We start from the raw sequence: 24365 nt of genomic DNA on the forward strand, positions 1-24365 counted from the left end.
TGTGGTAGTATTTCTTTTTATGGCCCCACATACATACTTTGGGGTTACAATCTTTTATTGTTGGTTAAATGTGCAGCAGTTGCACATTGTTCCTCCACAGTGCATTATTTAAGATAAGATAATTTATTGAAATACAATGCCAAGTATAATCAATAGTTCATTATATTTATGCCCCAGGGACAATTGAAGAAAAATGTACATAAATCTGCTAATGCACAAATTTTCCATTATGCAGCAAATTAAAAAAGGATAAGCTTCCTCTCTCCAAAAGCATGCCTTCTGTTGATCACTAGAGGGTAGTGTTGGCAAAAAAAAGAAACATTTTCTTTTGTCTTTAGCAATTTTAAGACTCATAATAGTTTTATTATTATGGTTATACTTTTTGTTGGTGTGAACAAAAATTAGTTTTTGAGTTTCAAAAGACTATTCTGAATATCACTGTGTTCTCAACTAGTGCAATGCCATGCTCTTCTCAAAAACAAAAATTGTTATACTAGTAACATTTGCAATTAGTTTTCATAAATCAAGCATTTGAAATTGCACCTGAATGTACAGTTGGCTAATGAAGAAAATAGGTGTTTTATTTAATTACTTTTAAATTAAAGTCTAAAATTATCATAGAAACCATTTCTACTTTTGAATATTAAAAAACAGATTTAAGGAATTGTATTATGACCACTTGCTTGTGAGTTTATAAATTAATGACACAAAAAATAAAAAAAATAAAAAGAAAGAAATTATTTTTAAAAAAATTGATTTTGGGGAATCACAGGTAAAAACTCTAACCAGTTATAGCCAGAGCATTTTTTTAAGCAGTTTTATTGGTATACATTACATACCATAAGAACATCTTCATTTTTTAGAATGATGAAAATATTATACATATGCACAATGCCAACCCTCATCTTCTTAAACTCTTATGCATGTTTCATTAGGAAGTGCAGATATTATCATCCACTCGGTGGAATCACTTCAGTTATTTGCTGTACTATTTTCAAGCACATGAACTCCCTTGCACGTGAACTGTTTAGTTGTCCTGTCCTCCAAAACCCCTTGAAGTTTATTGAGCTGATACACTTCTTCATTTGCAGAAAAACTGATTTCTTGTCTGCCTGTTACCAGTTACCAGTTCTGCTTTCCATTACCAGACACCTCTATTTGTTTCCTGTCCCAGTTGCTGTTTCTCAAATTATCAGCTTTCTGCTGTTTTTTTTCCCCCTCATCATTTCCCCATTTCTCTTCTTATCTCTTCTGACTTCTTTCCCTTCTTTTTAACTTGTTGATGAAGAGTCAAAAAAGGCCACATCAGCAGACCAGCATGTTTTTTCCCTGTTTTGCATGGGGTATTCTTAAACACATATCTTCTACTTCTGTTAACTGTTTGCTTTGTTTCTCATTAAAACCTACACTAGAATCTTCTTTCTTAGGTGCCTAAAATTTTTTTAATTGTTCTTTTATTTTTGAATTTGGAACTATTCCAGAGTCTCATGGGTAGTATATACCTGTTGTAGGGGTAATGAAAGTTTTGCTTAGCTACAAATAGCAAAGAATACAAAATAGATCTCGATATCAAAAATGGTGCTTAAGCACCCATTGTGCATCAGGCAAAACCCTAAAGGTGGGCATGTGGTATATTCAAGAAAGGCATGATGCTTGCTGGTACTGAGCTTAGAGATTAGTATGGAAAGCAGAAATTAAATTTAAAAATTCAGGTGTGCTGAATATTATGAAAGAGAATATACAAGAATGTGATGATATAGGATATGCCTCAGTTGCCTGAGCTAGTGCCCTGTTCACTCATGCACTCTGGCAGGCAAAATAATCCTTCAAGATAGAGGACAAAATTAGAGGAGGACAACCTGTCTGAGGATATAACAGAGAATTCCATTCCTCATGTGGTTCCCTTATGTTGGGATGTTAATATGGGGATAAGGGAGTTGATTATTTAAAAAATTTATTTGTCAAGCCATGGCACTATGGTCACTGGGAGAATATGTACATATTATGGGTCAGAATTATTTTAGCTGGTTCCAACTGAAAGTCACTGTATTTCAGACTTTCTCAAATGGACATCATAATGCTGACTCTTTCTCTGCCGCTATCTCATAGTGCTAGGCAATGTTAAATATATCATCTCAATTAATGTGCCTAAAATATATATCAGTTATTATTATTATTTCTATTTCAAAAATAAGGAAACTGGAGCTCAGAGATATTAAGTTGTTCATGGTGGTTATCCAGCTACAAAATGATAAATATGATTCAGTTTTGATATATCAGATCCTAAAGCCAAGATTCTGATATTTGGAGAGGAGGATAAAGGGAACTGACAAAATCATCAGAAGGTTCCATGTAAGATGATTTCTATAGGATTTTCATTTGAAAATTCAACAGGTAACTTAAAAAATATCTTTCTCCAAAAATATTATACATTTTTTATTCTATCAACTAATTACTGTATTTTGTCATGGCAACCTGTTGAGCTTCTAAACCATGAATAATGCTAAACAAATTTCCTTAAGATACTTTTCACAGTTTAAGCTTGTTTTTTTTTAGAGTATTGTAGCAGGCTTTTTCATACATGCAAAACAAATACTTAGTAAATATTTGATCCTATCAACCATTATCTTCACTAAAATCTAAGAAAGTTTCTGCAATTTGTGTTCTGTGGAAAATTGACCCTATAAGAGGCTTCACAAACTAAGAATATCCCATGACCAAATATTCTTGAGAAATGTGGAAAATTACACTTTCTTTCCCTGGGATTCACAAAGTAAACTAGCACACTACCTCTGATATGAAGGCCTGCAATGAAGAAATCTGTTTCTTTTGTAAAGTCCAGTGTTTCACAAATTTATTTGCCTATGTAATTGTTTACAAGACATTGTCATAGTTTGACAAAAGCTGCAAATGCAATATACCAGAAATGTGTTGGCTTTTATAATGGGGATTTTATTTAGCGTAAAACCTTACAGCTCTGAGGCCATGAAATGTCCAAAGCAAAGGACCATGAAAGATGTTTTCTCAACGAAGTCAGCTACTGGTGATCCTGGTATCTTGCACATGGTGAAGGTGGTCACTGCTCTTGACTAAAGTCCCTGCCTTCCCCTCCATAATCTACCCTCTCCCCAGAGCTCAGTTGTGGGAAACCACCAGTCATAGGGCTTGTCTCTTTCTTGGCCTTCTCTTTCAGTCTGGGCTGCTCAGCTTTCTTCCTGTATGCAGCTGTGAGCTATCAGGCATATTGCTTGGCTCTTCAACCTTGATCTACTCCATGGGCCCAGCCTCAAATGGACTTTATGCTTAAGCTTTGACTGCTGGAGATCCTAGAGTCTTCTCTCATATGGCAGAGTCAAAAATAGTAACTACCTTTCTCTGTGTCTCTCTGTTTTCTTTTATATAAGACTCACCAAGATAATGGAGACTCAACCTGAGTCATGCCTCACTTACATAGTCCAATCTAAAGCAATCTAATCAAGTGATCTAAAAAGAATCTAAAGAAATCAAAGAGTAACACATCCAAAGGAACAGATTAGTTTAATAACATAATCTTTATGGGGCGATTCATGGAATTCAAACTATCATAGATACCCGTTATCATGTCGAGGAGCTGGTGTTCTATGAAACATATTCTAAGATATTTCAGACACAAAGTATTACTGTTTGGAATATTGTGTGACTTTTGTGCATTAAAGTGTACAGAGAATATACTGAGGATTTCAATTCATCAAGATTGCCCCCAATGTGGTGGCAGCCAACTCATCACCATGGAGATATTAGCTAGAGCAACGATGGCCCTTGGCTATGGCAGTAGAGGCTCCTGAGAAATGGTGACTGTGGCTAGCAATAAGTGGTATAAAAAAGACTTATCAGCAGTCATAACCACACTGGGAGGCAGTTCAACTTTGGAGATGTATGGCTGCAGCAAGTCTGGTCTCATTTGCCTTGGTCAGCAAAAGGAGAATGTCATAATCAGTAAAGGATAGGATTTATTCGTGTATAAGAGTAATGTGCTTTCCAGGATTCCTGGAAACTAGTGGATAATACAACAGGAGCCACAAGATAGACCAATAGAAATATGAATAATTATTGTTTATGAAATATGATTTTTAATCTGGCCATTTGCATTTTATTGTTTCCTCAAGTTTGATTCTTTGGAGAAAATATGTAATATTAATCACAATAATTTAAAATAGTGTATGAAGCTATTTTAATAAATCATCTGACTCAGTTCCATCACATGCCCTTCCTGATGTATTCACATTCTTTAAAGTTGATGGAGAATGTATTAAAAGAACACACTAGTAAGAACCTGACACAGTGCAGAGCTGGATAGAGGACAATGTTTAAAGGCTGCAACCCGAAACAAATATTTCCAGGTCAAAAACTCAATGGAAAAAATCAATCAGCAAGTAGTAAAAAAAATCAACTTACTATGTTAAAATCCCACTAGCTGGCTCACTGAAATTTTTTTAATCCAAATTCTTTCCAGAGCAGGGGAAGGAGAGATGCTGTAATTCTTGAGGAGTCCAGAATTTCTACTTTGTTTGACTTCTGGACTACCTCTTGGTCAGCTCCTTTGGCCAAATAAAATCCAGTGTTTCACCAACACTGTCACAATGGAGCATCAGTGGTGTTTTTGCTGCCTCCCGATAGTTGTTGATTTGACAAATGCTGCTTGATACTGAGCATTGAGTTTCCATCCAGAAAAGCTGTCTTCTTTACCATCTTCTATGGAGTAGAAGCGTTTTTTTTTCTTCTCAGTGCTGGAAAATTCTCTGAAAGATGACAGTGGTAGTTCCTGCCACCAGGATCCAGTGCATTTCACAAAGACCTTCGCCCATGTGGATGGTCTTTCAATTATGATCCAATCAGGCCATGTACACCCACACATGGCATCCTCCAGGATGGACAAACACAGCCAGGAATGAATCCATCTCTTTCCATTACAAAATGTCTCCAACTCTCTTTCCTACTCTTATGCAGCCATTCCATCCAAAATTAAATCCGCTAAATGACTTAAACTCTTTTGTTTATCTTGAACAAATCTTTTACACCTCTTTTAATGCTGCCCAGTATCATATATCCATTTACAAATGTGATTTGTATTCAACTTTTAGTTTACTATAGAAATCAGACCTTTTCTTTCTGTGTATTTTCTATATTTTACTACAACTGAGTTTGTAAAGCCAGTCTTCTGTCTGGATTTCACCTTTTAAAACTATTTTGAATTTTATTTTTCTTTTACAAAGATTTGTCCATCCCATTTAATTTACTATCAACAAAAATTTACTTCTCTTATATATTCATAAAGATAAACAACAATAGAGGCCTTGTTTTACCATTTTTCTATAAAGCTTTTGCAAAATTATACGTTATTTTTATGATCATGATTGGTTTTGTTTTGGATCCTAGAAATTTGACACCAACAAAGAACTTTCCAGGTATTTAAGATAAAATTACATTTACTTTCTAGTGTGAAAATATTTCGCCTTCCAATATTACTTCAATTTTCCCACATTTGCTCCAATTTTAAATGTTTGATGGACTATATATTAAGCATTTGAAATAGTTTTTCTCCTTCATTACAAAAGAAATAATGTTTCTGCTCACTTTCAAAGTGAGATATTCATAATGCTTTCCCTGTGGTGACTGTTTTGGGTACAAATATCTCTCATCAAATACCGTGTAATTATGTTATCAGCAGAACAGCTTGTCATTACTGCAAGTAAACAGAAGGGTAGCAGAAAATTTGCAAGCTCGGGGAAGAACTACATTTATGGAGAAATGAGAACTGAACTCTGTTCCTTCCTTCAAAACAAACAAATATGATATTTTCATGGGCCTTAATAGTGTAAAATAGAGTTTCAAAGTTCAGTTTGTGATCATCTCACTTTAAGTAAATAGGAGAAGGCAAGCAAGTGTGAGCTCATATTTGGGAAATTTCCTGCAAATTTTATTCTGCATAATAACCCTGAAAAAGAAAAAAGGTGTCATTGAATATGTCTAGGAGTTAACATTAAGTTTTTTGTTTTAAATGTACAATAAATCAGATATAACTTTCTGAAGGTCAGCTAGATATGAACAATGGAATGGACATCTCTAAATAAGAAAAAGCAAGTAGGCCAATAAAAATTTAGAGCAACACTCTTCTATTTCTGAGGAAGAAATGAGCCTATTAATGAGCCTCCTCTTCCTAGATGCTGATATAGAAAATCTTAAGGGAAACAGATCAGACCAATATTAAAAGAATGGGGTGGGCACAGAACATGGAGAGCTTTTTAAATGGCTTGAGTTTCCACGCAGAATGGGGTATATTTAGTGGACATTTTGCTTATTTAGATGGTACTTTTGGACACAACTTCAATGACTTCTTCCATCAAAACAAGTCAAGTTAATGCAACCAAACTGAAATGCAGAAGTGACCAATTCTGAGTCTATGAGGGTATTTAACTATCCATTATCATCTACATTTACTATGAGAAAGAAGTCTATACCATTTGATTATCATCTGTGTATTTGAGGAAAATAGATACAAGGTCATTGACCACAAGTCTATTCTTACTTTCCTTGTTCAACATAGTCAATAAATGGTCCATTTTTCTATTTTTAATGTTTTAGATGTTCATTTCCATCTAACCATATGGTTAGGAAAAGGTGGACAAGAGTAAGATGGCCTAAATTTTTCATCTGGTCTAGGTTTAGAGGACCTGAAAGTAGAGGAGGACTCGTGTTTTCCTTTCCAAGATAGTTTAGAGGAGACAGCAAGACCCCACGGAAGAAATTACAGCAGACAGGCCTAGGTTAAGTGTAAAGAAAATGCAGCAGAATAATCCCTGTGCCTACTCTGATTATCGAAAAGAATGCTAGAATCAAAGATGTTATGGTCAAGAGCATTAAACTGCATGATATAGTTTTGCTAATTATATATTGGTGAAATCTATAGTAATTTTTCATATTTTCATATCAACATTTTATTCTATAAGGAAATAAATAGCATAATCTGCTTATCAGTTAAACAAAGAAGCAAGTGATGATTTCTCATTTAATTTTTTATGTACTTGTAGTTCCCTATAAAATGAGCATTTTAGGAAAGTTGCCTTTGACTATGCTCATGTTATAACCCTGTGCACATATAACTACTGAAAACACCCTTCAAGAACTAGAATAATCTTCACAATCAACATTTCTCTAATTTAGGCAAAAATGCAGTAGTGTTTTCTATAGTCGTTAGGTAGCTAACAAGCACAAGCTGATTTGAAATCCTTAGTAATTTACCAGGGGTAAATTTCGCTAAATAGCTCACCTCAAATACTCTGTATATTGTAACTCGAAAGTATAAATTTAAAGGAACTAATGGGAACATACACAATTTAAAAATGTAAAGTGAAGTTTAATGACTATAGATATCTATGGTTTTCTGCATGATATCCAAGAGCATATAACCTAACAAAGCTGGTGAGCCAAGTAACCTTGACCTTTTCAGCTATTATACATATCAAGTGATGCAAGATGACTGCAAGAAGTACAAATAATAACATTGTATAGTAAACCAATGTGCGATTGTCAAGCACTGTATTCCAATTCTCTCATGTGAACCAATACTAGACATTTGTTCAAATTTACATATACTCCTAACATTTTATATTTGTAACTCAAATATGTTTCTCAGCATGTGTCAATCAGAAATCTAACATTAGAATCATTTGTGTATTTCTAAATTGCTTATGTATTTGGGGTCTCCTGGGAAGGGTTCTCCTTTGGGGAAGGAACATAGTAGGAATATGAAAGTTTAGCATGCAGCCCAGGTGATCCTCACACATACAAATATTTGAGGACTAATAAACTTATGTGACCTTTGCTCATATTGTCTTTCTTCGTGGCCTAATGTTTGCTTTAAAAAAAAAAATCACTAGAAAATCAAAAGATTGAAGATATCCATGTTCTTTCTGGCAATCATCTCGCCATGGTAGTTCAATGAATGAGACAACAGATCTAGAGAGGTTTACAAAGTCCCCAAGGTTGAAAGTTCTTGAGTCAGAACTTAAATTCAGTTCCATCTGACTCCAGAGTCTTGGGATTCCTAAGTGAACTAATTAGTTCTGGGGCCCTAGAGCTTTTTTATCTTTCAGAGTCAGGTACTTCCTTTTTAAAAACATTTTTTTAATTGATGACTTTGGACTAAATTATCCCTGGTGTTGTAGTCCACAGAAATGATGACTTGACTGAAGTCACATAGTTAATAGCAAGATAGTCAACCATAGTCTTTGAACTCTATAGTGCCTCAATCAGATGTGTATCATTTATAATTTAAAATTTATTCATTTCTTGTCTTAATAAACAATGCACATTCAAAAATCTGCTTTAAGTCTTCTACCATTGTGGTATTATGAATTGTTGCCAATAAACATTATAATTATAAATAAAACAAACAAAAAACCAGAATGTACATGTAGAGAGAACAAAAGCAGGCAACCAAACACCATCTTTATTCCTTACCTTTACTATCACTGTCACGGTAGCAATACCAGGTGGCATTGTTCCATAAATATCAAAGGCTTCCACTAGAAAAGTGATACTTGCTTCCTGGTCTGGAAATGCCTCATAGTCCAAACTCCTTAAAAGGGATAGTTCTCCTGTAAATGGATGCAGTGCAAAAAAGTGCTTCACTTCTGGACTTCTTATTCGATAAGACACATTTGCCCCAAGGTCAATATCTTTGGCCTGTAAGGAGTTAAGTAGAATAATGGTTATGTCAGTGATATTACCAAAAGGGAGGATTGATGTAAATCATGTGTAATTGCCTAGGAAAGAATGAATTTATTTAATCATGACCCAAATACAGGTTTTAAAGAAAAGCACTTTGTTAAGTAATTTACTAAAGAAAGAGAGAATGCAAGAGAGAAAGAGAGACCCAGTGTCACTGTTGATATTTTTTCTATATTTATTTTATTGGAAAATCACTAAATAATCATGCCAGAGTCAGAAATAATTATTTTCATAAATGATTGCATATTATTTTCCTGCTGATTGTACAGACTTGAAAATATTTTAAATAAAAATAAGTATTATTGATGGCATTCCATAAACAAGAAAGACTACTAAATTACTATAAGAAAACTGAAGAAATATAAATAATTTCTTCTCATGGGATCCTATTATGCATTTCTACAGATCACTCTAATATACCTTCATTTAATTAATATTTGCATTTAATTAATATTTATTTCATTATTATGCACAAAATAGTGTAAAGAGTAAAAAGATGAATCAAGAAATGATTCCTGCCCCTAAGGTTATTGTATCCAAGAGCAAATAAGACACAAATGTAAAATTAGAAGGAAGAAATTGGCCTGCCAAATGAAAGGTGTTTAGAATTGGGTGTGATATTTTTTAGCTGAATGGATAGGTTTTTATAGAACTTTCATAGAATAGATATTTCGTTCAGTAGGTACAGACTGGCAAAGACATGACAGAGAGAGGAAATAAGGGAAGCAAATGGTGGAAGATCAAGGCTTGTTAGAAGATGCATACAGTAATGCAAACATTTTCCCTGTGTTCTCTTGAACTGATTTCAGCCTTGGCCTCCTCCAATTCACTATTTAAATTGCAATATCTTTCTAGATATTGTTAATGCATAGATTTGATGATATTATTCCCTGCCTACAATTCTTGTTTTAATTCCATTTTGGATCAACTCCAATCTCCTTAATGTGGTAAGGAGGACTCTACATTATCTAGACCTTTAGCAGCCGTTCTCACCCTCTCCTTTGTAGTCTAGGACTGTGAGCATGTTTTCTTTCCACTGTCTTGAATGATTCTGCTACTCTGTTTAAATAACTCCTATTAGTCCTGTAGGTCACAATTTAGACAAAACATCTTCTAGAAAGAGTTCTCTTTGCCCTCCAAATTAGGTTAAGAGTTCTATCTGTGCGATCCCAGGACCTTTGTACTTAGGCCCTCTATTTTAATCAAGGTTCACTTTATGTCTGCCCTACCAAACTGAAAACTCTACAAAGGCAGGAAGTCTATGTTGTTCATTTTTGCATCCCATCTAGCAGAGGGTTTGACATACTCACTACTGTTGTCCTCGTTGAATTAATGAATGAATGAACAGATGCATGGAAGAATTAATGGATTCCTCCTGATTAATATCTTCTTTACTTAGATGTATTAACATTTTTTGGGTAGGTACATATTTTCTAAATTGAGTTGTGGAAGGAATATAGCTTCTCAAAGAACATCCTAACAACATTCAAGTTATAAACTGAAGGTGGAGGAGGGTATAGAATGTTTTATTTTATTTATCCAAAATAAATTCAGAGGTCACTAGTATCAGATTCAAATGGGTGGTTGTGGAGGGAAAAAAAAACAAAAACAGATTTCTGGACCAAACTAACCTACTAATCAAAATATCCAGTTTCTGATAAAATTATTATTGAGAACTGAGAAAAGAGGCTTAAATATGGTGACACTATTAAAAAGGAGTTAGACCTTTGGCGAGGATGCTGGTTATATAGTAAAAGTGAAAAATATTAAAGAATGATTATAGTAATATCCCAGAAATTCTCTATATTTCTGTAAAATATAGGGAAAATTTATACACACATATACATATATACACGTAAATATTTACACATGCAAATTTATGTATATGCAAATATTTATTTGATATGCATGTGATCATAAAGATAAAAGAGACAGAATATACATAAAATTGACACTGAGTAATTAAGGCACAGGGTGGAAGATTAATTTTTTCTTTATAGACTACTATATCATCTGAGCTGTTATAAACATGCAGCATTACTTTGTAAATTAAAAAATGTATAAAGCTATTTAATTTACACAAATGCACCTTTTCCCCCTTAATTTTTGAGATATCCCTAATGTGTGTTTGCCAAATAAAATACAATATGCAGTATTTGAGATGCTTTTATACTAAAAAAATTTCATCATTTGTCTGAAGCTGAAATTTAACTGGGTAACCTGTATTTTTATTTGTTACTCTGGCAACCTTACCCTAATGTCAAATTGTATTATAAAGTATAATTCATGAAAATAACAGTACTTTCACACACCTCTATTTGAAGGAAGGTGGTCCCAGCTGGCAAATTCTCTTCAACAACGACAGTGTAAGTTGAATTTGTGAACACAGGACTATTGTCATCAATATCCAAAATCTTGATGGCCAGTGTTAGGGTTGAATGACGCGGGTGTACAGCTCCATCTGTTGCCACAACAATAAGTTCATAGTAGTCTCTGACTTCCCTGTTGAGCTTCACTGCTGTGTAAATGCTCCCATTGGACGTGATGCGAAAAAGATTATTGAAGTTACCCAAACTGTAATACACTTGGCCATTTATTCCAGCATCTGGATCTGTTGCCTAAATGAAATTAAAAACACAGAATTCACAGAAATTTTGTTACGCTGTTGATACATGTTTGTCATGCCAGAGGGAAACTGTTAATGAAGTATAGCGTATCTTTAACCCAGTATTATTATTTCTTTAAAGAGAAAATGAAAAGAAAATAATGACAATATAATGCAAAACCTAAAATATGAAAATAAATATATTATAGTTTAATATTTATTATTCAAAATGAGAATACCATAAGTTTATAATATTAGTAGTAACATTTCTAGATTAGGCAAAGAAAATAATATACAAAAAGACCAATTTTTGTATTATCATTTCATTAATAGATTCTGAATAAAATAATGTAATATAAAATAATATAATTTTACTACGTGTCAACATATGATTCTAAAGTTGTTTTCTGTTCATGCACTTAATTCCAGGTTCTTATGGGTATATATCATTGGTTCTATTTTACAAATGAGAAAACTGTGGCTTATTGAAGTTAATTATCTTGCTTTGGGTCACACAAGAAAGAAATAGTAAAATTCTTATTTCTAAGTATAGTATTCACACATAAAATTTATTTAATAAATACTTGTGGCATTAATGAATATAAGACTGAATGAATGCATGGAACCAAAATTTAAAACTCAATCTGTAAACAAAAATGGGAGTAAAAGTATAGTGACTGTAAAGTACTAAGGATGGACTTTTCTTTAATATTAGAAAAAAAATTTCTAAACAATAACTGGGAATTTTTTATACTATGACAAAGTTATATTCACTGAAAATTTGTCATATAAAATTCCATTGCATCAAATAAAATGAGTAAATATTGAGTAAACAGCCTTCTAATGGAGGATTATGAGATTTAATCTTATTTAATCTCAATTGTGATATAAATTATGATCTTTCGCCATCAGATACTGTACATTTTGTGTTATATAACTCTATGTTACAGTTCTTCAAAGAAACTGGAATAAATTTTAAAAGCTGTGGAAAATAATATAATTATGCCCCAAACTATCACCAATGAAAAGAAGTAGAACAAACCAGTTGCCTATATGATGGGCCAGTGACACAGTAATCACTTTATGTCCATAAAGCCTGGAATGGAATATGATGCATTTTTAACAGCACTTATGTAATCAAATATCTAGTGTCATAAACACTGGTGAATCACGCAGAGTGGGGCTGCTGTATTCTTGTGTCTTATTTGAATGGTAAAGTCCAATTCTGAAAATCACATTTAAAACTGTGCTCCTTCTGTATCACACAATGTTAGACATTCCAGCAGGATTTGTTCCTTTGACTCATCAAAACATAAAAGTCCTTGATCGTTAGTTAATACCTTTTGAGGCTTAAATCTGAGAAAAGATGGAGAAGAATTACAGTAATGCCAGAGGAGGAAAAATACTGTAAAAGAGTTGAAAAGTTTCCATAGACATATTTTTTTCTTTCAAATTTTGCCTAGAATCTGCCTCACAAATTGTCAGCAAATTAGTAAAGCTGGTTATCTTAGTTGAACAAACAAACAATAGTGCCCCTTCCAGTCCCCAAAAATGTGAACTTGATTTTTTTTTTTGCCTAAAATCATAAGCATTTGTCAAGTGAATAGAAAAAATATAACCCAAGATTATAATAAAAATAGGTTTTACTCCATAACACTAACACTATTGATTTCAGCCACTTTTTCTGCCTGTGGAATATCTTAAAATCACAAAATTGATCATTTTTATAATCAGTAATTTAAATGACTATTGCCCAAGCTTTTTTTTTTACTCATCCATATAACTGAAGATTTATTATAATAGGCTGGTTCAATGTTATGTGTGTCCACAGAGAAGCCTCATATATATTTGTATCGATTGCTCCCATAACAAATTATCACAAACAGCAATTTAAACAACACAAATGGTCTCATAGGTCTGTATGCCAGAAGTCTGACATGGGTCTTCCAAGCTAAAATCAATGTGTCCACAGGGTTGCATTCAGATTATAGACAGAATTCAGGTTTTTTTAGTTGCAGGATTAAAATTCTGTTTTACTGTGGGTTGTTATATGAAGGCTGATCCTAATTTTTCGGGTCCACCTATATTTCCTGGTTCATTGTTTATTTTTTCCACCTTCAAAGTCAGCAACAGTGGGTGCATCCCTGTCATATTTGAATCTTTCCTTTCATTGCCATGTCTCTGATCCCCTCTTGTACCTTCCTCCTCTACTTTCAATGATTCCTGTGATTAGGTTGGGCCTATCTGGATAATCCAGGATAATCTCCCCATTTTGTGGTCCTAAACCATAATGACATGTGCAAAATCCTTTTCGCCATGTAAAATAACTAATTTTCAGGTTCTGGCGATCAGGATGTGGACATGTTTTGGGAGTCATTATTCTGCCTATCATAGCATCAGAAGCTTAAAATGCCCCTAAATGAAGTCTTGATTACTTCTCTGTTCAAATCTTTTCCACCTCCAATTTTCCCCATTTCATAAATGGCCCTTCCATCAATTCAACAGATCATACAAGAAATAAAGGAGACATTCCTGAGATTTCCTTCCTTTCTTCTCAATTTTTCATTCACCCAATCATTTCATAAATATTTATTTTATAACCACTATACATGAGGCTGACCTCAAGAAGTAAGATGCAGTGGCGTGTTAGGTAACAAGATATCACAGCATTTAGAAAAATTCCTATTCTCTTCATGTTACTTCTATCTCTTTAAAGAATTTTAATACTAACTACTTCTTGCCACTGACTCTGCTACCATCTTGGTCCAAACCACCATCAACTGTGTCTTGGATTATTACATTATTGCCTAAGTGTTCTCTTTTGTTTATTTCTCTTCAGAGAGATCATTTATAAAGTATAAATTAATGATATCAATTCCCTGCCTAACATCTTCCAATGATTTTCCATTGCTTAAGGCAATATTCAACTCTCTTGACATAACCAAAAAAGCCTCAAATTACACTCTTCTCACAGTGAGCTCAAAGAATACTGCAGACCTGTCCTGCACCCAAATCTCTCCAAAGCTCTCTGCCTGAGAGCTTCTGCTATTATTTGCCAGGTTAAAATACACTAATCCTTTAAGTGTCAAGTTAAATATCACTTCCCCAAATGGTGGAAGTCTTCTCTGACTTCTGAAATGTAAATTACACCCTCCTCTTATACATCCCAATAGACCTATATACCTGTAATTTCTAACACTTTTCATAATTTGTAATTATATGTTTATTAGTGTGATTATTTGTTTAACCGGTGTCCCCCTTTGTGCAATGGAAGCCATGAGGGTAGGGTCTGGGTTAGTTTTCCGCTGAATGCTCTATGACTAGTATAGTGCCTGGCATATAGTAAGCACAATTTAAATATTCATTACATATGTACTTGAATAGCATATATAAACATATATAAATGAATAAATCCAGCCAACCTGCCTAATCCATAAAACACAGACAAAAATACATAGACAGAATTCTCATTAAAATATATTTTTCTTGTTCTATCTCTATTATCTAATTTTATTTCAGGTTATATTTCTTTAAGATCCTCTGAAACTGATTTTGTTTAAGAATCTCAAACCAATCACTTTGGGATTATGATACTTGCATCTGGGGCTCTAATAGGAATATAACCTCTTCTCAATACTATTGATTCCAGATCTATGCTGAAAAAAAATTTTATATTTTCAAATCCTATATATTAGTATTTTGTCATGTCTTAAACAAGGGCATGAAAGCAAGGAAATATATTTGCATTTCAAGTATTTTGTGAAGTGACAAAGAGGAATTATATAGGGTAAGATGGCAAATTTCTTTAATATATAAAAATAGAGGGCTGCTTTGTTTCTGTGTTTCTAGTAAAAGTACAGTCCACCAATATATATATATTGAAGTCATGAATTTTGTTGTGCCATTTATTCTCTCTAGGTCGAGTTTTCTCAACTATAAAATAAAAGATGTGAACTTTTTTTTATCATTACACATTTCAGACATGAAATTCATATAACTGGCATACTTGCACAGGCAGACACATATTATGAATTGTAGCAAAAGTGAGATGAGGTATAGATATAACTATTTTCTGTAACCTAGATGCAATGAAATTTTCTGTTCCATTATAGAAAATATATCAAAACTTGAGTGAGTGGTCATTATTATAAGTATTACCTAATAATTAATATTAGGACAACGTAATGGTAACTTGGTAGATGCCTCTCATTTATTATAATACGTCAAATAGCTGTGTTAGAAGACTGCTAGGAAACTTGCTCTACAAGAGGAGCAGCAATAAAAAATCAACTTCAATTTCAGAATGAACCCTATCTCTCAAATAAACTACTTCCTCGATGTCAGTATTTCACATGAGGTTGCATTAACTGTATTTTCCCTTGGGAGCTTCAAAATGCACATTAGTTTTGAGAGGTTCTGCATTAAAAGAGTGTCTATAATTGGGTGTGTTGAGTGGGAAACTCTTTCCATGCTTCACGTTGCCAAGAAAAGTGACCTCTATTTAGACTCCTACTCACTCATGAGTGGTAAGTTTAGAAGGAACTGGGCAAACACTCTGCCTCGTTAGGACCTGACTACTTATGAAGACCTTGTCTAGTTTGCTAATTTAACTGCATAAATATTTCCCCTGAGGCTATGTGGGTGAGTTTAATTCTAGAATGCAGTATTAGTAAACCCATATGGACTTCATACTAAGCTTCTTTACTTCCAATATTATTTTCACTCATTTGCCAGAATCCCATTTCTTTTTCTGAATTGGTTTTTAAACTGGGCAAGGTATAGGATATCCTAAACTCTAGTGATGTTTATCCCAGAGTTTCCAAACTAATTTGATCATAGATCCTTTTTCATTGTTATTTGCTCAGCAGAATATTTATTCATGTCTTCTGGGTCATATGTTTGTGAAACACCTATATAATTCACAGAGCGATGAAAGGATCAAAGCCTCCTTTTTCACCTTTATTTTTAAAGAATTTTTAGATACACAGAAAATATAGAGGATTCCAGACGACCACCAAAATGGCAGCAGAGTAAGGATCTCCAAGAGTCAGGTTGTGCAACAGGGCAGTTAGTAATCACCCAGAGTTTTCTAAAGCATCTGTTTGGGGCTCCAGGAGACATATGAGCATCCTGCAACATCCTTGAAAGAATGGAAGGAGGAGACTGCTCATCTGCAGAGAAGATTCATAAATAGAGCACACCAGTGCCCATCCTCTACTGGAGGCACAAGCCATGTTGGGAGCTATTCCACAGCTGGAATTGGAAGCTCCACTTCCCAAAAACAGAGAAGGAAAAGATGGTTGAAAACCAATTTCAGCTACTAATTAGTAAATTTGATGGACTAAAGTATAATCCTGAGAACAGCTCAAGTTTGAAACTGTCCAAGTCAAAAAGAAGCTGGTAGCAGCTATTTTAACTCTGCCACTGGCACGAGGAGAGGTGAGATGGGCTGAAAATGACAGTGCTGGTACGGACCTGCTTCTTTCCATCCAGATCAGATTCCAGCTCTAGAATAAACACCAGTCCCACTTCTGGCTGGATGGAAGCTGGGGGACCTACACCATGGAAGCCAGTAATCATTCTAATTTGACAGTGCAGGTAACCTAGTAGCTTTTCTGTGGCTGGAATTGGGAGCTCCATTTCCCCAAAACAGGGGAGGAAGAGAGGGTTGGCCACCAATTTCAACTAGTGATAAGTAAGTTTGGCTGGCTAAAGTATAATCCTAAGAATTTGATTCCACCACCAGCATGAGAGGAAGCTAAGCTGACTGAAAATAATAGTGAAGCTACAAACCAATTTCTTTGACCCAGATCAGCCTGCAGCCCTAACCTAGGTTTCAGCCCCACCTCTAGCAAGGAGGAAGCTAGAGGGCCCTACAGAGGTACAATAGGCTGGCACAGACTGAATAGTTAGAAATCTACCAGGGCAACTGTGGTCATTTTGGACCCACACAGCATAGATTGCTGCCTATACCTGCAGCTCCATCCCTGCTCCAGGGGAGAAATGGGCATGATGCTTCATCAGTCTCTCTGGGCAACTTCAGTCTAGGCCTGTAAGTCTTAAATTATTACACAGGGATGTGGTTCTGTCCCTATGCCTGACAAAGGGGAAAGTTGGAAGAAGCTTCATTGGTCCATGGGGGAAGGAGGGCAGCTTGAGCCTCCACAGTTTATAGTACCAACTGCATCCTTTATTCCCACTGCACAATTTGCAAGAGAGAAAGGGCAGAAGCCCTACACTACAGAGAAAAACTGCACACAGAATAAAGACTCTAGTAAGCCAGATGTCAAGACATCAACAAATGATTGCAATCCACACCAAGAAACAGGAAGTTATGGCCCAATAAAAGGAATAAGATAAGGCTCCAGATGACATCAAGGACTTGAGACAACTAATCATAGATGTTCAAACAAATCTCCTTAATAAATTCAATGAGATGGCTAAAGAGATTAAGGATGTTAAGAAGACATTGAATAAGCACAAAGAAGAATTTGAAAGCATACATAGTAGAAGAACAGATATCATGGGAATGAAAGGTGCAAGAAATGAAAGTAAAAATACCCTAGAATCATATAATGGCAGCTATGAGGAAGCAGAAGAAAGGATTGGTGAGCTTGAAGAAATGACTTCTGAAAGTGAACATACAAAAGAAAAGATGAAGAAAAGAATAGAAAAAAATTGAACAAGGTCTCAAGGAACTAAATCACAGCAAGAGACATACAAGCATATGTGTCATTGGTGCCCCAGAAGGAAAGAGAAGGAAAAGAGGGCAGAAGGAATATTTGAAGAAACAATGGTAGAAAACTTCCCACCGATTGAAGGACATAAGTATCCATGCCCAAGAAACACAACGTATTCCCATCTGAACAAATCTGAATGGACCAACTGTGAGATACATACTAATCAGACTGTCAAATGCCAAAGACAGAGAGAATTCTGAAAGCAGCAAGTGAAAAGAATGCATAACATATAAGCATTACCTACTAAGATTAAGTGCTGATTTCTCATCAGAAACCATGGAGGTGAAAAGACAGTGGTCTGATATATTTAAGATACTGCAAGTGAAAAACTTCAAGCCAAAAATCTTATTTCCAGCAAGATTGCCAATCAAAAATAAGGACAAAATTAGAATATTCACAAATAAACAGAAACTGAAATTGTAACCAAGAGACCAGTTTTGCCTAAAATACTAAAGGGTATACTACAGCCTGAAAAGAAAAGACAGGAGAGAGAGGCCTGGAAGAAAGTCTAGAAATGAAAATTACATCAATAAAAGTAACTAAAATTGTCAAAAGAGTGGTGAAAATAAAATATGACAGATAAAACCCAAATACTCAGGAATAAACTTAATCCACAATGTAAAACACTTGTAGTCAGAAAAGTACAACTCACTGTTAAAAGAAATTTAAAAACATCTAATTAATTGGAAGTATATTTCATACTCATGGATTGGAAGATTAACTATTGCTAAGATGTCAATTTTACTCAAATTGATATACAGATTCAATGCAATCCTGTTATGAATTTCCCCAGCATTTTTTAAATAAATGGAAAACATGATTATCAAATTAATTTGGGAGGGTAAGTGGCCTGAATAGCCAGAAACATCTTTAAAAGGAAAAGCAAAATTGGAGGATTCTCATTTCTGGTTTTTATATCATCTTACCTAGCTAAAATGGTAAAAACAGCATTGTACTGGCATAGAGACACATAGACCAACAGAACCAAATTGATGGTTCAGAAACAGAACGTCATTATCTATGGTCAAGTGATTTTTTTGACTAGCCTGTCAAACCCACCCATCTTGGGCAGAACAGTCTATTCAACAAATGGTGCTGAGAAAACAGTATATCCATAGCCAAAAGAATTAAAGAGGACCACTATTTCACACCTTATACAAAAATTAACTCAAAATGGATCAAAAACCTAAATATAAAATAAAAAAACCTTAAAATTTCTCCAAGAAAATGTAGGAAAATATCTTTAAGACCTGGTGGTAGGTGATGGATTCTTAAAGGAGATAACAGGATGACTGAGATGGACTATTGATGTTTCATGTATGTAGAAGTTTTAATTAGCTTTATTGTAAAAGTGTGGAAATGTACTAGTTGATGGCCACACATTATAGTGAGTAACAGCTGGTTTATAAATAGGACTGTGGCTGAAAATGGTAGTCTAGAGATGTAAATGCCAATTTACAGAAAGCTAGAGATTAATTTAGGGACAGAATAGCACAGTAAACCCAGAGGTGAATGAAAATTTCTATTGGTGTTACAGATACAAAAGTGTCCTTGGTGAGCTAGAGCAGATGTACTTATCGTAGGGTGGTGGAAATATGGAGAGGCATGGGAAAAATACAACTGGACTGACCTATGGACTGCGATTAACAGTAATAATGTAATGTTCATGTATTTATGCCAAAGATGTACTGTGTTGATATGGGGGAGTCTGGAAAAAGTGTGCCAAATGTATGCTATGTACCTGGTGATAATCTGATGATATTATCTCATAATCTATAACAAATGTTCCACCACAGTGTGGTGTGTTGATAGAGGGGTGTTTGGAAATTCTACACATGCGCATGATTGTTTTATAAGTTTAGAACTTCTGTCATAAAATATATTTCAAAAATAATAATAGGTTTGGTTGGGGGGAAAATAGACCAAATGTAATATAAGAACTATAGTTAGTAGTAAGATTTGGCCATATTATTTCATAATTTGCAACAAATGTCTCACAACAATGCAAGTTTTGGTGGTGGGTTGAAGTATGGGATCCCTGTAGGATGTTATGTATGTTTGCTTTGTAAGTTCACAACTTTTACTATACACTTATTGTTTATGCATGTTCATGTATAAATGATAAAGAAAATAATAATAATATGATGAGTTGGGGGAATACTTTGGTTAATAGCAATATGTTGTGGATACACTTTAATACATTTTTAAAAAATCAAAATTATAGGGGATTCCCACATACCCACCTTTTCCTCTCTCACATTTTTCCCTATTAATAGCATCTAACATTAGTGTGGTACATTTGTTACAATTGATGATTACTGAAGAATGGCAACTAACCATGTCTACAGTTTACATTATAGTTTGCATTCTGCACCATACAATTTTATAAATAATGACAAAATATATAATGGTCTGTTTCCATCATTGCAAGATCATGCAGAACAATACCAATGCCCTAAAAATGTCCTATATTCCACCTAATCTTACCTCTCCCTCCCCTCAGAAGCTCTTACCACTATGTTTATTTTAATGTTACAAGTTCTTCTGTTACAACAATAATAACCACTCTACTTTGGTCCATGTTTTCATTTCCCCTCCTCATGTTTGTTCATTCATCAATCTTGAGGATTTGGGGATGGTGATGTCTGCTCTGCTTCAGATTGAGAGGGGGCTTATATCTTATGGGGTAGATGGAAGTGACCATTTTGCTTGCAGTTTTAGATATTCTTTGCTTTTGGAAATAAGGTTGTCCATCATCATCATTTTGTTAGTTGTCTGGGTGGGTCCAATAACCTGGAGAGCAGATGTTGGCTGAGATTCAGGCTAAACTGACATATGAACAGACAAAAGAGTTAAGTCTCTGGGACACATATTTAATGGCTATAATATAATTAGAGGTTCAAACAAAAGGGGTAGAAGAATATATGTAGGGAAATTAAAAATGATTTTAACTCTGTTACATTGGGTAAATAGGCTGCCATATATTTAAAGGTAAGACACACAGGTGGGTTACTGATTTGATGGGGTTGTGTGTCTGGATGTTTCTAGAGCCATTGAGAGCATCCCTGTTTGAGTCATTGTTTACTGTGGCCACAAGTGAGTTCTGCATAAGTGCATGAGTGTAACCTCTGGAATGACCTCCTGACTCACTTTGAAATCTCTTAAACATAAAAACTCTTTTGTATTTCATGTTCCCTCTTTTGGTCAAAGTCTTTTCCAAATGCATTGGTGGTTGGCACTTGGTAATAATCCCTCCGTGCCAGGGAGGCTCATCCCTGGGGATCATGTCCCATGCCGGGATGAGTAGAGGGAAGTTAGTGAGTTTATTTGCTGAGTTTGGCTTAGAGAGAGGCTACATTTGAATAATAAGGAGCATTTGAGGAGGTAACTCATAGGTAATAGATTTTAGGCTAAATCTCAATTTTACAAGAATAACATTCATAAGTAAGAGCATTAATACTGAAGGATTAGTGTAATGGTATGTTTTCCTTTATTAGGCACTGCCTATGTACTCTAGAGATTATTTCCATTCTATTAGAGAATGTAACAGGACTCCCCAGGATGGGAATTTAATACCCTATGACCACTTGAACACATTCATATTCCATAGAGGCATGCCTGAGGTACATGCTTCCCCACACATCCCCCTACCAGTTGCACCCTGCACCAGTGACCCTCCCCTGCCATAAGTGCCAAAAGAACACTCCCACATTTGTATTATCAGCCACAGTCCTCAAACTCCCCAGAGTATTACTGTGCCTTCCTCCAGCCCTCCCCCCAGCTCTATGGATAGCCCAATCTATCCCTCCAACTCCACCCACACTCATACTCCACCACTGTCAATTCTACTCACATTACTGCACCACCATCACCCTTGTCCACTGCTGAACCATCCTTATTCACCTTATCATTCACCATATCTGCCCAGATTGTGCATTGGCTCCCCACTCTATACACTCTTTCTATCTCCTAGTAACCTATCTTACAGACTCTGCCTTCATAACTAAGCTCAATATCCTTAACTCATATCAGTGAGATTATTCTATAATGGTCCTTTAGTGATGGGCTTATTTCATTCAACATAAGGTCTTCAAAATTCATCCATGTTGTTGCATGTGTCAACACTTAATTCCTTCTAACAGTTGAGTGAAATTCCATCATATGTATATACCTCATTTTGTTTTGTTTATCCATTCATCTGTTGATAGACACTTTGGTTACTTCCAAGTTTTGGCAATTGCGAATAATGCCATGATGAACATTGGTGTGTATGTATCTGTTTGGTTCCCTGCTTTCAATTCTTCTTGGTATATTCCTAGTAATGGGATTGCTGCATCATATAGAAATTTTATACTTAGCTTTCTGAGGAGCTGCCAAACTATTCTTCACAGTGTCTGCACCATTCTACATTCCCACTAGCAATGGATGAGTGTTCCTATTCCTCCACATCCTCTCTAACTTGTAGTTTTCTGTGTTTTTTTTTAATATCAGCCAGTCTAATAGGTATAAGATGATATATTATCATAATTTTGATTTGCATATACTTAATAGGTAGTGGTGTTTATCATATTTTCATGTACTTTTAGGCATTTGTATTTTCTCTTTGAAAAGTGTCTATTAAAACATCTTTCCCATTTTTAAATGTTTTTTGTTTTCAATTTTTGAGATGTAAAATTTCTTCATATATGCTAGATATTAGGCTCTTTTCAGATAGGTGGTTTGCAAATATTTTATCCCATTGAGTAAGCTGCCTTTTCACTTTCTTGACAAACACCTTTGAATCATGAAAGTTTTTAATTTTTAAGAGGTCCCATTTATCTATTTTTCCTTTTGTTGCTTTTGCTTTAGGTACAAAGTTTATGAAACCATTTCCTACTACAAGATCTCATCGACACTTCCCTACATTATCTTCTATTGTCTTGGCTCTTATATTTATGTCTTTGGCCCACCTTGAATTAATTTTTGTATAAAGTGAGATGGCAATCCTCTTTCATCCTTTTGGATATAGATATCTAGTTCTCCAAGCAACATTTCTTGAAGAGGCTATTTTGTCCTAGTTGAGTGTGCTTGGTTGCCTTGTGAATAATCATGGGTATATATCTGGATTCTCAATACAGTTCCATTGGTCAATATGTCTATCATGCAGTTTTGACCACTATAGCTTTGTAGCATGCTTTAAGTCAGGTGGCATGATTCCTCCATTTTTTTTTTTTAAAGCTGTTTTTGGCTACTAAGAGCCACTTAACTTCTGAATAAATTTGATAATTGACTTTTCCAATTCAGTAAAATATGCTTTGGGAACTTTTATTGGGATTGTATTGAATCTGTAAATCAATTTGGGTAGGATGTACATCTTAATGATATTTAATCTTCCAATCTGTGAACATGGAATGTTCTTCCATCTATACAGATCTTCTTTGCTTTTCTTTAGCAATGTTGTATAGTGTTCTGCATACAAGTCCTTTGCATCCTTAGTTAAGTTTATTTCATGATATTTAATTATTTTCATTGATATTGTAAGTGGAATTTTCTTCTTGATTTCCTCCTCAGATTGCTCTTAGTAGTGTACAAAAATGCTACTTATTTTTACATGTTGATCTTATGTCCTATAACTTTACTGAATTCATTTATAAGCTCTGGAAACTTTGTTGTACATTTTTTGGTACTTTCTACGTATAGGATTATGTCATCTGCAATACCAAAAGCTTTACTTCTTCCTTTCCAATTTGGATGCCTTTTATTTATTTTTCTGGCCTAAGTGCTCAAGCAAATTCTTCTAATAAATATTAAATAAGAGGGTGACAATGGGAATCATTGTCATGTTTCAGATCTTAAAAGGAAAGCCTTTAGCCTTTCAGCATTGAGTATAATATTAGCAGTGGGTTTTTCATGTATGCCCTTCATAATGTTGAAAAGTTCCTTCTAATTCTTTTTTTGAAGCGTTTTTATCCAAAAAACATATTTTGTAGAATGCCTTTTCTACATTGAGAGATAACGATCATGTAATTTTTTCCTTTAACCTCTGCAATGACCTCCCAACTCACTTTGAAATCTCTTAGCAATTAAAACTCATTTTATTTATCCTTTCCCCCTTTTGGTCAACGTTTCTTTTCCAGGTGCATTGCGAATTGGTGCTCAGTAATAATCCCTAGTGCCAGGGAAGCTCATCCCCGGGAGTCATGTCCACTCTGTGGGGAGGGTAATGCATTTATATGCTGAGTTTGGCTTAGAGAGAGGTCACATTTGAGCAG

At 34.7% G+C, this 24365-nt stretch overlaps 1 protein-coding gene across 1 annotated transcript in view; it reads right to left on the reverse strand.

Moving 5' to 3' along the window:
• Positions 1-24365, reverse strand: part of LOC101441123 (protocadherin-15) — a 1917137-nt gene that overhangs the window by 229987 nt on the left and 1662785 nt on the right. The window contains exons 21-22 of the mRNA XM_058298874.2: positions 11082-11387; positions 8500-8724 (exon numbers count right to left, since the gene is read on the reverse strand). Of these exons, the coding sequence (XP_058154857.1) occupies positions 8500-8724; positions 11082-11387 (531 nt within the window). The remainder of the gene's footprint in view (positions 1-8499; positions 8725-11081; positions 11388-24365) is intronic.

This window comes from Dasypus novemcinctus, chromosome 6, assembly GCF_030445035.2.
Source record: "Dasypus novemcinctus isolate mDasNov1 chromosome 6, mDasNov1.1.hap2, whole genome shotgun sequence".
NCBI classification, from domain to species: domain Eukaryota; kingdom Metazoa; phylum Chordata; class Mammalia; order Cingulata; family Dasypodidae; genus Dasypus; species Dasypus novemcinctus.